This window comes from Peromyscus maniculatus, chromosome 4, assembly GCF_049852395.1.
Source record: "Peromyscus maniculatus bairdii isolate BWxNUB_F1_BW_parent chromosome 4, HU_Pman_BW_mat_3.1, whole genome shotgun sequence".
Classification (NCBI taxonomy): Eukaryota; Metazoa; Chordata; class Mammalia; order Rodentia; family Cricetidae; genus Peromyscus; species Peromyscus maniculatus.
Genome location: NC_134855.1, coordinates 95,982,163 through 95,996,422, shown reverse-complemented (window position 1 = coordinate 95,996,422; position 14,260 = coordinate 95,982,163). Strand labels below are relative to the sequence as shown.

General features: G+C 46.4%; 1 protein-coding gene across 4 annotated transcripts in view; it reads right to left on the bottom strand.

The window, feature by feature from the left end:
- The window catches only part of Eif2ak4 (eukaryotic translation initiation factor 2 alpha kinase 4), a 96,109-nt gene extending 83,102 nt beyond the window's left edge, over positions 1 to 13,007 (bottom strand). For 2 of the 4 annotated variants that reach the window (XR_013050657.1, XR_013050658.1), the window contains exon 1: positions 12,753 to 12,984. Coding sequence is in view for 2 of the 4 variants with exons in the window: in XM_006979230.4 (XP_006979292.1) it covers positions 12,753 to 12,896 (144 nt within the window). In the remaining 2 variants the exon portion in view is untranslated. Of the gene's footprint in view, positions 1 to 12,752 lie in introns of all 4 variants that reach the window. The other 2 variants (XM_006979230.4, XM_015997907.3) reach the window with 2 other exon arrangements.
- Positions 13,008 to 14,260: the final 1,253 nt, after the last annotated feature.

The following is a 14,260-nucleotide window of genomic DNA, read 5'->3' as shown; positions in this document are numbered from 1 at the left end:
TAGTGGACAGTGTTTGAGGTGTAAGGGAGCACACTCAGATGTGGTCACTGGGGAACACTTAGGTAAGTAAGCTGAGACTGGCAGAGATGGGTGCCCCCAAAGGCCAAAGGACGCCAGTGTGCCTGGGGCATCTGTGAAAAAGGAGACCAAAGATATCAGGTGTGATGGGAAATGAATGGGCCATGTAGGGCTTTGTCAGCCAGGTAACCAACTTAGCAAGATTTAAAGATGGCGATGACAAGATAAAATACGTACCTTAAAAGACCACTTTGGTTGCCGAGTAAGGGATGAGAAAGCAGGACTAAAAACAAACTAATATGCTGGGATGTAGCTCGGTGGGGGTGTTTGCCCAGCCTGTATAAGGGCTGGGTTACTTCCCCAGTACAGTGTTTCAAACAAAGAAAATGATTACAACAATCCAGCCAGGGTGGGATGCCCAGAGGAGAGGATGTGGAGGAGGGAAGAGAGAATGGATGTGAGGTCAAGCTAAGAGAGCCCTGGCTATGCAGGAGAGAAAGGAAAGGGTCACGTCCCAGTCGTTCCCTGAGGTGGTGGAGGATGAGAGCAGAATTGATGGCTGGGCCCATGAGGACCCAGCAGGTTGTGACCTTGCCAAGATCAGTGCTGTGGGCACCTTACACAGAGCATGTGCTGAGGAATGACAGCTAGGGAGCAAGTCCAGACAGCTCCTTCAAGGTCTGAGCTAACGGGGACAGGGGACAGGACCTGAGGAAGGTGGGCTGGGCATGGTCAGGAGAGCCGGAGAGGATGTGAAATCAAGGGGGGATTTTTGTTCTGATTTTAAAGACAGCAAAGATGCTAAAGCACGTGAGGATGTTGATGGGAACAGTTTAGAAGGGCAGGCTGGCACAGTGAGGGTCCTAGACACAGCAAGGCAGCCAGGATGATCAGCATTCAGGGTACAAAAAGGGGGGGGGGTCTGGAGGAGAGGCTGGAGTTTCCCTAGAGGAGCCCAGAGGGGTGGGGTGGAATCACTAGGCCCAGGGCCTCCCTCTTCAACCACAGCAGGCCAAAAATGTGGCTTTACAGGCCAAGAGAATTCCGCAAAGGAGTTATTCTGTTGTTAGAAAGGACATGGAAATCTGATACCTTAATCATTCTCCTTAAATAGCCCATTTCAAAGTTATCATTGTTTTTAAATTAGTGTGTGCTATGTGTTGTTTATGTGAATGGATGCCACCTGTAGACAGGTACCCAAAGAAGCCAAAGGGGGGTGCTGGATCCCCTTGGAGCTGGAGTTGCAAGCAGTCAAGCTGGGAACTCAGGTCCTTTGGAAGAGTAGGACGCACTCTTCACTGCTGAGCCCCAAATAACCTCATTTTTTTTTTTTAAAGTTTTTAATTAGGGGAAATTTCAAATGAAGGAAGAGATAATAATGATATAGTAGAACCTTGAACTCACCATGAAGTTTCTACAGTTATCGATTACAGTCCATTTTTTTTAGCTGAGGCTACTCCTCCTGCAACCACCTATCATAGCTTATTCTAAGTCCTACCAACCAGACTTTGCTGATATTATTGCCATTTATTCTCTGACAATCGTCTGGCAGAGTTAGGTTATTTAGCTCCATTTTAGAGATATACAGAGAGAAAGCCAGTCAAAATTTTACCTGTGCTTTCTACACCAAGCCACATCTTTATAGACTATTGTCTCACTGGACATAAATGTTGAAAAGACATTATAATCACCTATTAACATTCTGTGAAGAAATTATTTTCCCCCAATATGTTACTTTAGAACAATACAGAACACAGATTTTTTTTTTTTGGCATGTATGTGGGGTGTGGGCGTGCGTGCGTGTGTGTGTGTGCGTGTGTATGTGTGTGTGTGTATGGATGTATGTATAGGTACACATACACTGTATGCATATGCATGCAGAGGCCTGAAGTTGATGCCAGGGGATCTTCCTTGATAGCTCCCACTTTATTTACTGAGGCAGGGTCTCTTGAGCCCAGAGATTGCCAATTCCAGCTAGACTAGCTAGCCAGCTTTCCTCAAGGATGCTGTCTGTCTCTCAAGTATTGGGATTCAGGCAACCACCATGCTTGTGGGTTCCAAGTTTTGGTCCTCAAGCTTGAGGCCCAATGCTTTATCCACTGAGCTATCTTTCCATCCCAGAATATAGTTTTTTTTTTTTTTTTTTTTTTTTTTTTTTTTTTTTTTTTTTTGTTTTTTGAGACAGGGTTTCTCTGTGTAGCTTTGCGCCTTTCCTGGAACTCACTCTGTAGACAAGGCTGGCCTCAAACTCAGAGATCCACCTGCCTCTGCCTCCCAAGTGCTGGGATTAAAGGCGTGTGCCACCACCGCCCAGCTCAGAATATAGTATTTTAATATCCAAAGGACAGCCAAGAAATGTGGCTCAAACCTTTGTCCATCATCTGGGACACTGAGGTAGGAAAACTGCACATGAGGTAAGTTATTTCTGAAAATGGTTTAACCTTCCTGTCAGTTTTCTCCCAAAACGTTGAGTGAATATTTGCTGACAGACAGCATTCCCATGGTCATCTTACTGAGTAGGAAGGGGATGCTTATGACATCCATGTACTGGATTATCCATGAAAATTAACATTGTAGATCCTGCACTATGAATAATTCTAAGAACACACTCTTCTGCATCTTAGAAAATGATCTTTCCAGTTGTAACAACATCTCCAAAGAGTTTTCACTTGACTTTGTCTAGGTTTCTGGGCCTGGGCGGAGTTGAAGGTGCACACGCCTGCATAGACAGAGCACCCCAACCAGGGCACTCTGGTTTGTGAATGCAAGCCAAGGACTGACTTGTGAAAATTCACACAGAACTAGGTCAGGATTCCTCGGACTACTACCCTGGGAGCAGGCCAACGGGGAGGGCAAAGCCAGAAGAGCACTGAACATTCAGAACTTTACCAAACACTGGGGCCCTCGTGGTCTTCTGTACTGATCCTGGCTCTCTCTATTACATAGAAAATGAGTCCATCTGGATGCCGCTAACATCCTTGGGAAAGGGTCTAGGGAGGCCAAGGCTAAAGGCTCTGACTCACTGAAGCAGAAGCAAGCTTCAGGAGACAGCAGCTCCCTGGAGAATCACACAGCACTAAGAAAGACATTCTTCTGCAAATGAGTCCATGTAAGGATTGCCAGCAAACTACAGGAAAAGAGGCCTCTGATAGCCAGCTCCTGGGACCACTGGGGATCATGGAAGGGGAATGGTATGCAGAACTCTGGGCTGAATAAAACACATCCAGCAAATACTCCCTGGCTGGAGCAGCCATGACCCCCAGGCAGGTTTTACAGTCTATACACTTCCACAGCGTGGCAATACCAGAGAATTGGTGGGGATCAAATGACCAGGCCAGCTAATACCAAAATGAACGTTTAAGAACAAGGATAGAACATGAGTTGAAGTGAGGAGACACCCGAGGCATAAAGGTTTCTACTTCAAGAGGCTCAGGAGCCCAGTGATGGTGGCTTACAAGCAAGAACAGACCACAGCCACTCAGGAATGCCACAGGGGGAATTTAAGCCTAATAACTTGTCAGGCTGTGAGTTCCAAGTGAGGGCCACCCAAAGAACAAAGAACAGCCACTGAAGCAACAGGCTGACTGGCTACGTTTAAGGCCCTTATTTTGGTGGACAGAGTTACATGGTCACTGTAGTATTTCTCCCACAGATTACAGACTTCGGGGTATTTCTAAAAAAAAAAAAAAAAAAAAAGAAAGAAAGAAAGAAAGAAAGAAAAAGAAAAAAAAACTACTAGTTATCCTCAGTACCCAGTCTCCCATTTAGAACCCCTGACAGTTTAGCTAGATACATTTCCCCGGCTGCTTTGCAGCTAGTTTAGCCACCGCATTTCTGGAAAACGAAGGGAACTGAGACCTGCTGTATGCAGGGCTAGGGATGGAGCTGTTGTATGGTCCAGGTGCATGAGGCCCTGGTTTCAGTGCCCCAAACCACAAGGGGAAAAAAGAGAATGACCACGTGCAATAAAAGGGTACAACAACTTCTGGGGTTTTGCCATTTAACCCAGGCTGGCCCTGAACTCACAATCCTCCTGTCTCAGCCTTCTAAGGGCTGGGATTACAAGTCTGTGCCACCGTGCCAGCTTCACCTGCAGTTTCTTCACCTATTTCTTCTTCAAACCGGTTGGAATAAAGCACCGGAAGCTGGAGTTTAGCCACCTGCATTAGACCACTAGGGCACATTAAGGGCAGACCATCTTTAGCAAGACAGAAGAGCTCCTGGACTCTAGGTTTTATGTGCAAAAAACTTTGTTGTTAGGTTCTTTGACACATGTAGCTAAACTTAATACTAATCATCACAAGCTTACTGAAAGAAAAATATCAAAAGCAAAAATCTACTCAAGAAAGAGTTCTTTCAGAGATAAGACCAAAATATTTGCTAGGCTTTGCTTGAACAGTCAGAAAAATGTTTTTGTTTGTTTGTTTGTTTTGCAATATAGGCTCAGAACATGAAGAATTAGCTCGTATTGGGGCATTCAAGGACTCCTGGACCTGGACAGGATTTGGTTAAAAAGTATTTAACCATCTCTTGTAACCAGGCAAGACTTCCAGTGGAGGGATTAGGACACCAACCCAGCCATATAACCTTCAACTTACAATTTGTCCTGCCTACAAGATGTGCTGGGGTAAAGGGGGCACAGAAATTGTGGGAGTGGCCAACCAATGACTGGTCCAGCTTGAGACCCATACTATGAGGGGGAGCCCACCCCTGACAATGCCTGGAGGACCAGGACCCAGAGGCTGGACAGAGGCCTAGGATAGAACCAAACATGACTGGCAAAACAAAACAAAACAAACAACAACAGAACAAGGAAATGATTCCTAATGATAGTCTGCTCCACTCATAGGCTGGTGCCTGGCCCAGTTGTCATCAGAGAGGCTTCATCCAGAAACTGATGGAAACAGATGCAGCCAAACATTAGGCAGAGCTTGGGGAATCCTGCCAAAGATGGGGAGGAAGGATTGTAGGAGCCAGAGGGGTCAAGGACACCACAAGAAAACCCACGGAATCAACTAACCTGGGCTCATAGGAGCTCAGAGAGACTGAACCGATAACCAGGGAGCCTGCATGGGACTGACCTGTCTTCTACATATATGTGACAGTTGTGTAGCTTGGTCTTCTTGTGGGACTCCTGACAGAGGGAGCAGGGGCTGTCTCTGACTCTTTTGCTGGCTTTTAGGACACTTTCCCTCATACTGGGTTGCCCCGTCCAGCCTTCAACTAGATATGCCATGTTTTACAGATATCCATGGGAGGGCCCTCCTCTGAATAGTAATGGAGGAGTAGATGTGGGTGGTGCAGAGGGGAGGTGGTGGTGTGGGGGGATGGAAGGAGAGGAAGGAAGGGAAACAGCAGTCAGGTTGTAAAATAAATTTAAAAAAAGTATTTAACAACTATATGCACTGGGTGTGAGCTGGTAAGGTCTCCATCCTTACAGAAGACATCAATGATCATAAACATTGGACGTAACCAATCCAAAGGAAGGCTGCATTTATAAATATGTGCATATAAACACAAAGTAATAAGCACCAGGGGAGAAGAAAACTATGAGGGTTTATCATTTCCACAAACCACACAATGTGGGGCTGGAGTGATAGCTCAGCAGTTAAAAGTACTTGTTATGTGTGCAGAGAACCAGGGTTAGATTCCCAGCACCCACGCGGCACTAACAATGGTCTGTAACTCAAGTCAGATGGGATCTGACACCCTCTTCTGCTCTTCTTGGGTATTAGTACACGTGTGGTACACAGACATAAAATAAGTAAATTTTAAAAATGCACAAAGGTCTATCTAAGGAAAAATATTTTGAAGACTGAAAAATATTAGTGATATGAAAGTGGTACAACAAGACCACCTGAGGTCAGGTGTGGTGGTGCATACTTGTAATCCCAGCACTCAGGAGACTGGAGCAGGAGGATCTCCACAAGTCTGAGACTATCCTGCTCTACAGAACTGAAGAGAAGATAGTTGAGAGAGGCCATGTGTCACTATAATAGAATATGAACTAGACATGTTCCTTAATGTGACCATATAGTTGGATACTCTTCCTTTAGCAAAACATCTAAACAGACTCAAGCAAGAGATACAAATTCAGCCCTCTCTCAGGAGAGGCCAAGCTTATGTGGAACTCACAGAAAAACAACCAACCAACCTCCTAGCTCTTCAAAAAACAAAGTAGCCAAGATCTTAAACCCTAGGAACACAGAACACTACAGGGACCTCCAGTCAACCCCATGCACATCTCCCAGAGAGCTCCCAGGCCGAGCCTCGGAATACCTACTGTTTCGTTCAAACCACTTTGCCACAGTCCGCATCCTCAATGCACTTTAAGGGCTCACCGCCAGTCTCCATTCCCAGTTCAGTAACACTGGGAAATTAACTTGTTATTGTTTGTTTTTTGAGACAGGGGTTCTCTGTGTAGCCCTGGCTGTCCCTGAACTTGCTTTGTAGACCAGGCTGGACTTGAACTCACAGAGATTCACCTGCCTCTGCCTCCAGAGTGCTGGGACTGAAGGCATGGGCCACCACTGCCCGGCTGGAAATGAACTTTTAAGAGATGGGGTCTAGTGGGAAGTCTTAGGTCTTTTGGGGTGTGCCTGAGGAGCTGGCCCTTTTCTTCGTTTTGTGTGACCATGAAGTGAATGGGCTACCTCTGCTACATTCTCACAATTGTACACTTGCCTTGACAAAGGCCCTGGCATGCCAATCTTGGTTGTCAACTTGACTATATCTGGGATTAACTAAAACCCAAATGACTGGGCACACCTGTGAGGAAGTTTTTCTTAATTAAATCATTTGGAGTAGGAAGACCCACTTCACTCCAGATCTTTGAGGTGGGAAGATCCACCTCTAATTGGACGACACCTTCAGCTGGCAGCCTGTATAAAGAAAGGACACGGAGGAAGGAAGCTTGCTCTCTTTGCCTGCTTGCTCTAGCAAGTCCATTCCCTTCACTAGCACCAGCGCCTACTTCTTCGGGATCCTGGCATATCCGGAAGACCAGCTGAGACACCCAGCCTTGTGCACTGAACAACTACTGGATTCTTGGACCTTCCGTTCACAGGCAGCTATTGCTGGATTAGCTGGACCACTGCCTGTCGTTCTAATAAATCCCCTTTCTCTATATAGAGAGAATACTATAGAGAACCCTGACTAATACAGGACCTAAAGCAAAAGCCGACTGACCACGAAACCTTTACAACTGTGCCAAGATAAATCTTTCTTCTTTTAAATTATTGTCTGAGGTATTTTATGATAGTGACAGAAAGCTGCTTAACAGGGTTTTTCTCAGGCCTCTTCCTCATAAACGCTCAGTGAAATGGACTGGTTTAGATGCCTGTCTGTGCTTGTTGAGAGTACTGCAGGGAAGAAAGGGTTAAAGAGCCTTAAAACCTGAGGGTCTTCCTTCACGAAGCTGAAAGTCTTCAGGTTCCAGGACTCAAAGGCTCAAGTATGAGGGTGACAGTCCCATTATTACACTTCACTGGCTTGTAAAACAGGCACCAAAGTGAGGATGGGGTCTGGGAATTCATTTGTTATACAAATGTCCACCAATCACAGTGTGAATAACTACCAAGCACACCTACAAGTCCACAGTAACTGTGCATACATACGCAGCTATCATAATCTTTAAAGAAAGAAGGCACATAACTAATCAGTTTGAGGTATCTGGTCTAGAATTGTTACCCGGGTTCCTATACATCCTCCTTGCATTTGATGGTCAAACTTCCGCTCAGCATACCTTCTTGTTCTTCTCTCTCTGATTATAACACTCAGATGGAGTAATTTATATGAAAACAGAATAAAGCCACGGAGAAAGATGATCTGGGCAGTCTGCTTGTAAGTCTGTGCAGAACCAAAAATGGAGACAGCAGACTGGAAGGATGGCTCGGTGGATAAAAACGCTTTCTGTATCAGCAAGAGGACCTGAGTTTAAATTCCCAGGACCCACATAAAACCCATACATAACCACATGTCTGTATGTGCCTATCACCCGAGCACTGGAGGGCAGAGGTAGGTGGATCCTAAGAGCCAGCCTAGCCAAAATGGTGAGCTTAAGGTACATTGAGAGATCCTGTCCCAATTAAAACAAAACAAAACAAAACAAAATACAAGTGGAAAGCAATAGAGGAAGATGTCTGATGTCCTCCTCTGGCCCCACACATATAGGGCACAGTACAAGTACTGTACGAGTGCATGCACATACATACACATAGACTCACACACACACATCACATCGGGAAAAAATGAAGACAGTAATAGCCAGAAAGATACTAATTGCAAGTGCTCAGGAAATGGAATTAGGTGACATTCCTTTAGATTTATATGAAATGCCTTAAATATTTATTTCCCTCATTCCTCCATCTCTAACAATGAATACTTTCTGCATAGTCACCAAATTCATCTTCTTTTCTCAAATGTTTGCCTGCTGTCAAGCTGGTGAAAATTACAAATACAAACATTAGATTCTTTAAAACTTAATATGATCTTCAGCTCTATTTTTGAATAAACATTACAACATTCAGAATCTGAACTCTCCTTGAACATAAGTACTTGTTCTAACAGAAATTAGAACAGGATTGGGCACGGTGCTATGGCTTCATGTGCCCTTCAAAAACTCATGTATGGAAAACTAACCTGTTCTAATATATTCTGATGATATTTAAAGGTGGCACCCCATGATGGGATCAGTGGCTTTATAAGATGACAAAGAGAGACAGAAGCACACATGTCTGTCCTCTGCCATGTCACGTCTTCTGCCATTTATGATGCAGCAAGGCCCTTACAAGATATAGTGCCCTGATTTTGGACTTCCCAGGCCCCAGGACCGTTTTATTTTTTAGATAAAGTTTCCAATCTGTAGTAGTATGTTATAGCAACAGAAAGTGAAGGCAGGCCCATTTGAACATTTATATTGAAAAACTAGTCAGGAAAATTCTGTACAGTGAACAGCAACAACATTAAACACCGAATCTACAACAGTTTAAGTAATGTTAAAGAGACAATGGCAAGGAACAGATGCAAATACATCTGGGATCTGCCACTGGCAAGTCTAGAAGGCCTTAGGTCAAGCTCTGGACGGAAGGCTTAGTAACCCGTAAGCAGGCCTGAGCTTGCTGTCCGGCAGTCTGGGGGCCAGAAAGGCAGCACTTCAGATTGGCAGTAGAAAACTCTGGAAACTTCAACCATTTCTCAGACTGTGAGATTGGATAGCACATGAGGAATGTGATCTAGGCCCTCATGAAGATAGAGTTTTTTTAAAAAAGCTATTTCTATATTTACCTGATGGAAGGTTTTTTTTTTTTTCTGTTTTGTTTTTTAATGAAATCATGAAATAATCAAAAACATTGGATGATTCATCTAATGCTGGGGCAGGGGAGTGCCTTCCTTCTCTTTTTCCCTCTGTTTCTTGGTACTGAGGAACAAACCTAGGGCATGGTGGGCAAGCACTCTACCTCAGACTGGGAAGCACGTTCTAGAGGAAAAATAAATAAATAAGTAAATAAATACATAAAGATAAAATACCCAGGTGGCTCATAAGTCGTTCATTTTGATTCTGTTAAAATTTTAATCACATAAATTACATAAACATGTCTATGCTTAATTAGGAGGAAATAGCTGTAGCATGTTTCCATAAACATTAATTTCTCTAACATAATTCTACTCTTTTACCATTAAGAAAATAGACTTTAGGGAGAAAAATAAATCACTGAATATGAACAGTTCGGAGAAAAAGAAAAAGTTATTTACAAACAAAGGTAGTGGACATGACTTCTAACCAAAGAAATAAAACAGGACAGGTTTCATTCATTTACTGGCAAGTTGAAAAGTGTGACTCAGTCCATGTTGATGAAGAGGCAAGGACACACACAGCCAGGGGGCCCAGGACACACACACACAGCCAGGGGTCTCAGGACACACACACACACAGCCAGGGGTCTCAGGACACACACACACAGCCAGGGGGCCCAGGACACACACACACAGCCAGGAGGCCCAGGACACACACACACAGCCAGTGGGCCCAGGACACACACACACAGCCAGGGGGCCCAGGACACACACACACAGCCAGGGGGCCCAGGACACACACACACAGCCAGGGGGCCCAGGACACACACACACACACACACACACAGCCAGGGGGCCCAGGACACACATACACACACAGCCAGGGGGCCCAGGACACACACACACACACACACACACACACACACACACACACACACACACAGCCAGGGGGCCCAGGACACACACACACACACACAGCCAGGGGTCTCAGGACACACACACACAGCCAGGGGGCCCAGGACACACACACACACAGCCAGGCGGCCCAGGACACACACACACACACAGCCAGGGGGGCCAGGACACACATACACAGCCAGGGGGCCCAGGACACACACACACACACACACACACACACAGCCAGGGGGCCCAGGACACACATACACAGCCAGGGGGCCCAGGACACACACACACAGCCAGGGGGCCCAGGACACACACACACACACAGCCAGGGGGGCCAGGACACACACATACACACACACACACACACACACACAGCCAGGGGGCCCAGGACAGACACACACACACACACACACACACACACACACACAGCCAGGGGGCCCAGGACACACACACACACACACACAGCCAGGGGGGCCAGGACACACACACACACACACACACACAGCCAGGAGGCCCAGGACAGACAGACACGCACACGCACACACACAGCCAGGGGGCCCAGGACACACACACACAGCCAGGGGGCCCAGGACAGACAGACAGACAGACAGACAGACACACACACACACACACATACACACACACACACAGCCAGGGGGCCCAGAGGCACCAAGCCACGTGATAAGTGAGCAGACCCTTTGCTGTTACAGAAAGCTAAACAAGATAAGCAAGTAATACTTGTTTAAATATCCTTGATTATAAAATATATCTTAGATGATTGGTGCCCAAACCTTTTAACATATAAATTAATTTTTGATATGCACTCTAACATGTTTGGCTATCTATGAACAATAAGCTCCAAACCTGAAATTTAATCCATAAACTATCCCCCAAAAGGTAAAAAACAAAACAAAACAAAAAACTGATCTGAATTTATTGGTAGTAAATTTGGCCTGAAATGAAAAGAGGCAATTTATTGCCTTTATTCTGTTCAGGTTAAATTTGCATACTCATATGGTTCATTGTGTTTCCATTTTGGACACACCCCCCAGGCATGGAGGCAGGTGGAACAGGTAGGTACCCATGTCTGTGACTAACAACACTTCTCAATTCAGAAAACCACTAGGCCTCAAGGGTTCTGGATTCAGGGTAATGAACCCGGAGAACAGCAAGTAGGAGGTGCTAATGAGAGATTGTTCATCGAGTGGCCTCTGATTCATCAGACTGAGCATCAATTATTTGCCTGAGAGGCCTATGAAAGAAAGTGTTGGCTGTATTCCTTGTGATCCAGGGCCAGAGAGCACTACTGAATACCTCCACCTGCCCTTAAGGGTTCTGTGTGCAGTCTTTTTGGTTACAAAGACCACCAGCTGTAAATCCTTGGGTTTACTGGGATCAGCTGTAAATTCTTAGGATTATCAGCAGCACTACCTAAATGCAGCTACTGGTTTGCATTCCATTTTCCTGCATCTTGGGAGCAGAAAACTCAAGCACAATCAGCCGGCTCTGAGTCCCTGCACATTCTCTAACACTATTCTGGCCGCTTAGGTCCTACTTCCTGGTTCCCTGGAAACAGAAAAGTTGCCAGATGACCCATAGGTTCTCTATACTGTTTACTAGGATCGTGTATAAAACTGTATGTAAAGTTACAAATAACTCTTAAAAGACCTAGAAAAGTAAGCTCCCTGCAGGTAGCAAGGTTTTTGTGTCTATTTTGTTCCCAGCGTCTGAATCTTTTTAGCTATTTAATGAAAAAGCAGATCGATTAGTGGAAGAATCTTGACCATGACAGCTCCAGGAAAGCCTAGTTCATAAAGAAACGCTAGACAGAGAGGTTAAGGCAAATAATACTGTGAGTTACAGAATTAAGGCAGGTGGGGGTAATCCCAAAATGGCAATATTCAGGAACATTTTAGTTCGGAAGATAAACTATTCAAGAATCGAGAGGAACTGTCACTGTCCCCAGCTTAACTTGACACAAAAAGAAAAGTAATACTTTAAATAAAACGGACTCGGTAAACACTGCATTCCAGGGACAATAAATGCGTTCTATACTTACTCTTCCTCAAGTGCTTCAGAGGAAGGTACAGAAAGTTCTTCCCCACCGGAAACAGGATTTACATAGTGTGACCTGGCATTCTGTTTGCACAAGGCCTGGACCCACGCCCCCTAAGCATCCCCAGCACAAAGTAGCAATGAGTGACTCGGAAGGTACGGTTGTAACCCACCTCTAGGGCCTGGGGCAAGTTGGGAGTGGGGAAGAAAGTTGGAAAAACAGCAGGGCTGTTAGGGGATGTCAGCGGGAATAAGAAGCAGGGCTGAGTGAGGAGTTGACTTGCGGGTAAGAGAATTCAGCCCAGGTGCTGCCTCTGGAGACCGGCGGCGGTGCAGAGGCCGAAACTAAGATTGGTGGAACTGGAAAGATAAAAAGCCTGTAGGATCTACGTGGTCGCCCCAATCTGGAAGGGTTCTGGCTGGGTCCCTAGACCGCCGGGCCGGGGCAAGTCAGGCGCAGGCCAGACCAGCCACGTTCCTACCCGTCCGCGCGCATCGGGCCGCAGATCCTGGAAGTCCGGGCCGTAAATGGCCTCCAGGGCCTGCAGCTCGTGGTCCTGCCGCTGCGAATAGCTCTCCTGCGGCTCGGCCCGGCCGCGTCCAGAGGCCCCGCGGCCCCCAGCCATGGCGGCCGGGGCGGGCGCAGCGGCCTAGGCGAGGTAGCGGTGGTGCACGGGCGGGCTACGGAGCTCAGCCGGCGTGGTGACCGAGCTGGGGGCGTGGCTCTACGCTGGGGCGGCGCTTTGAAGACCGGACCTCCAGTCGGAGACCAGCCTGGGGGCGGAGCCTCGAGCTGAAGACCAGCCCGGGGGCGTGGCTCTGCGCGGGTGAAGGCGGCTGGGGCGGAGCCTAGAGCAGGAGGCGGGTCTGGGAGCCCGGGATCTCCGGGCTGACCCGTTTGGCCCACTACGGAGAAGGCCAATGGGCGGGGCTTCGCCCCAACTTCCCAAGGCCAGAAGACTTCTAGTAGAGCCGGATTAGAGAAAGTACCCTAATCCCGAGGGATGGGATTGAATCAGGAATTGCAGGAACACGTGGGAGAGCCAATCACTCAGGCTGAAGTGATGAAGACATACTAGTTTTCACTAAACAAGCTTGTAGCAGAAACAGGCGCTAGAACTCCACCCTGCCTGGCTAGTAAGAAGTTTTTAAAGGTAGTCCGGTGAGTTCTTTTTTTTTTTTTTTTTTTTTTGGTTTTTCGAGACAGGGTTTCTCTGTGTAGCTTTGCGCCTCTCCTGGAACTCACTTGGTAGCCCAGGCTGGCCTCGAACTCACAGAGATCCACCTGGCTCTGCCTCCCAAGTGCTGGGATTAAAGGCGTGCGCCACCACCGCCCGGCGTCCGGTGAGTTCTTAAATCGCCTATTTTACCCGACCTTCCCAGAATGAGACTACTGGGAGTAAAAACCATAAACCCTTTTTTTCCCCACAGTAGTACCCTTCAGTCATCCCTTGAACCATTAATTTAATATATTATGCATGCTCTCTGGCCTCTCTGAAATTCTGTCTTTGCATTTTCCACTGAAAAATTGTGCATTTTAATGAGCTTCACTCTCACGAAGAGAATTATCCGACCAGTTCGTTTAGCGAAAATTTCATGTAACCTGGACAGTCCATCTGATGTAAAATGGAGCGTTCTTTCTGTTGCACCCTACCTTACATGTACAGGTGTGTCTATGTGTCCTTATGTGTATATGCATATTTTGAGTCAGGGTGTTACTGGTAGTCTTCCTGCTTCATCCTCCCCAGTGCTAGGATCGTGGGACTGTACCACCGTTACTATCTGACCATATTTTTTTCAAACATATAAGTAACCTATCTATTCAGACATTGCTATTGCTTTGCTGTCCACAAGCTGCAGCTCAGTTCAGAAAAATCGCATCATAGCATCTCAAGCTAGGGACATGCCTCTCTGTCCATCTTGTTTGCGACTATGTTGTTCACTTAGTGAGGATTACTTAGGCATCTCGCAGTTATTTTCCCATTCTGTT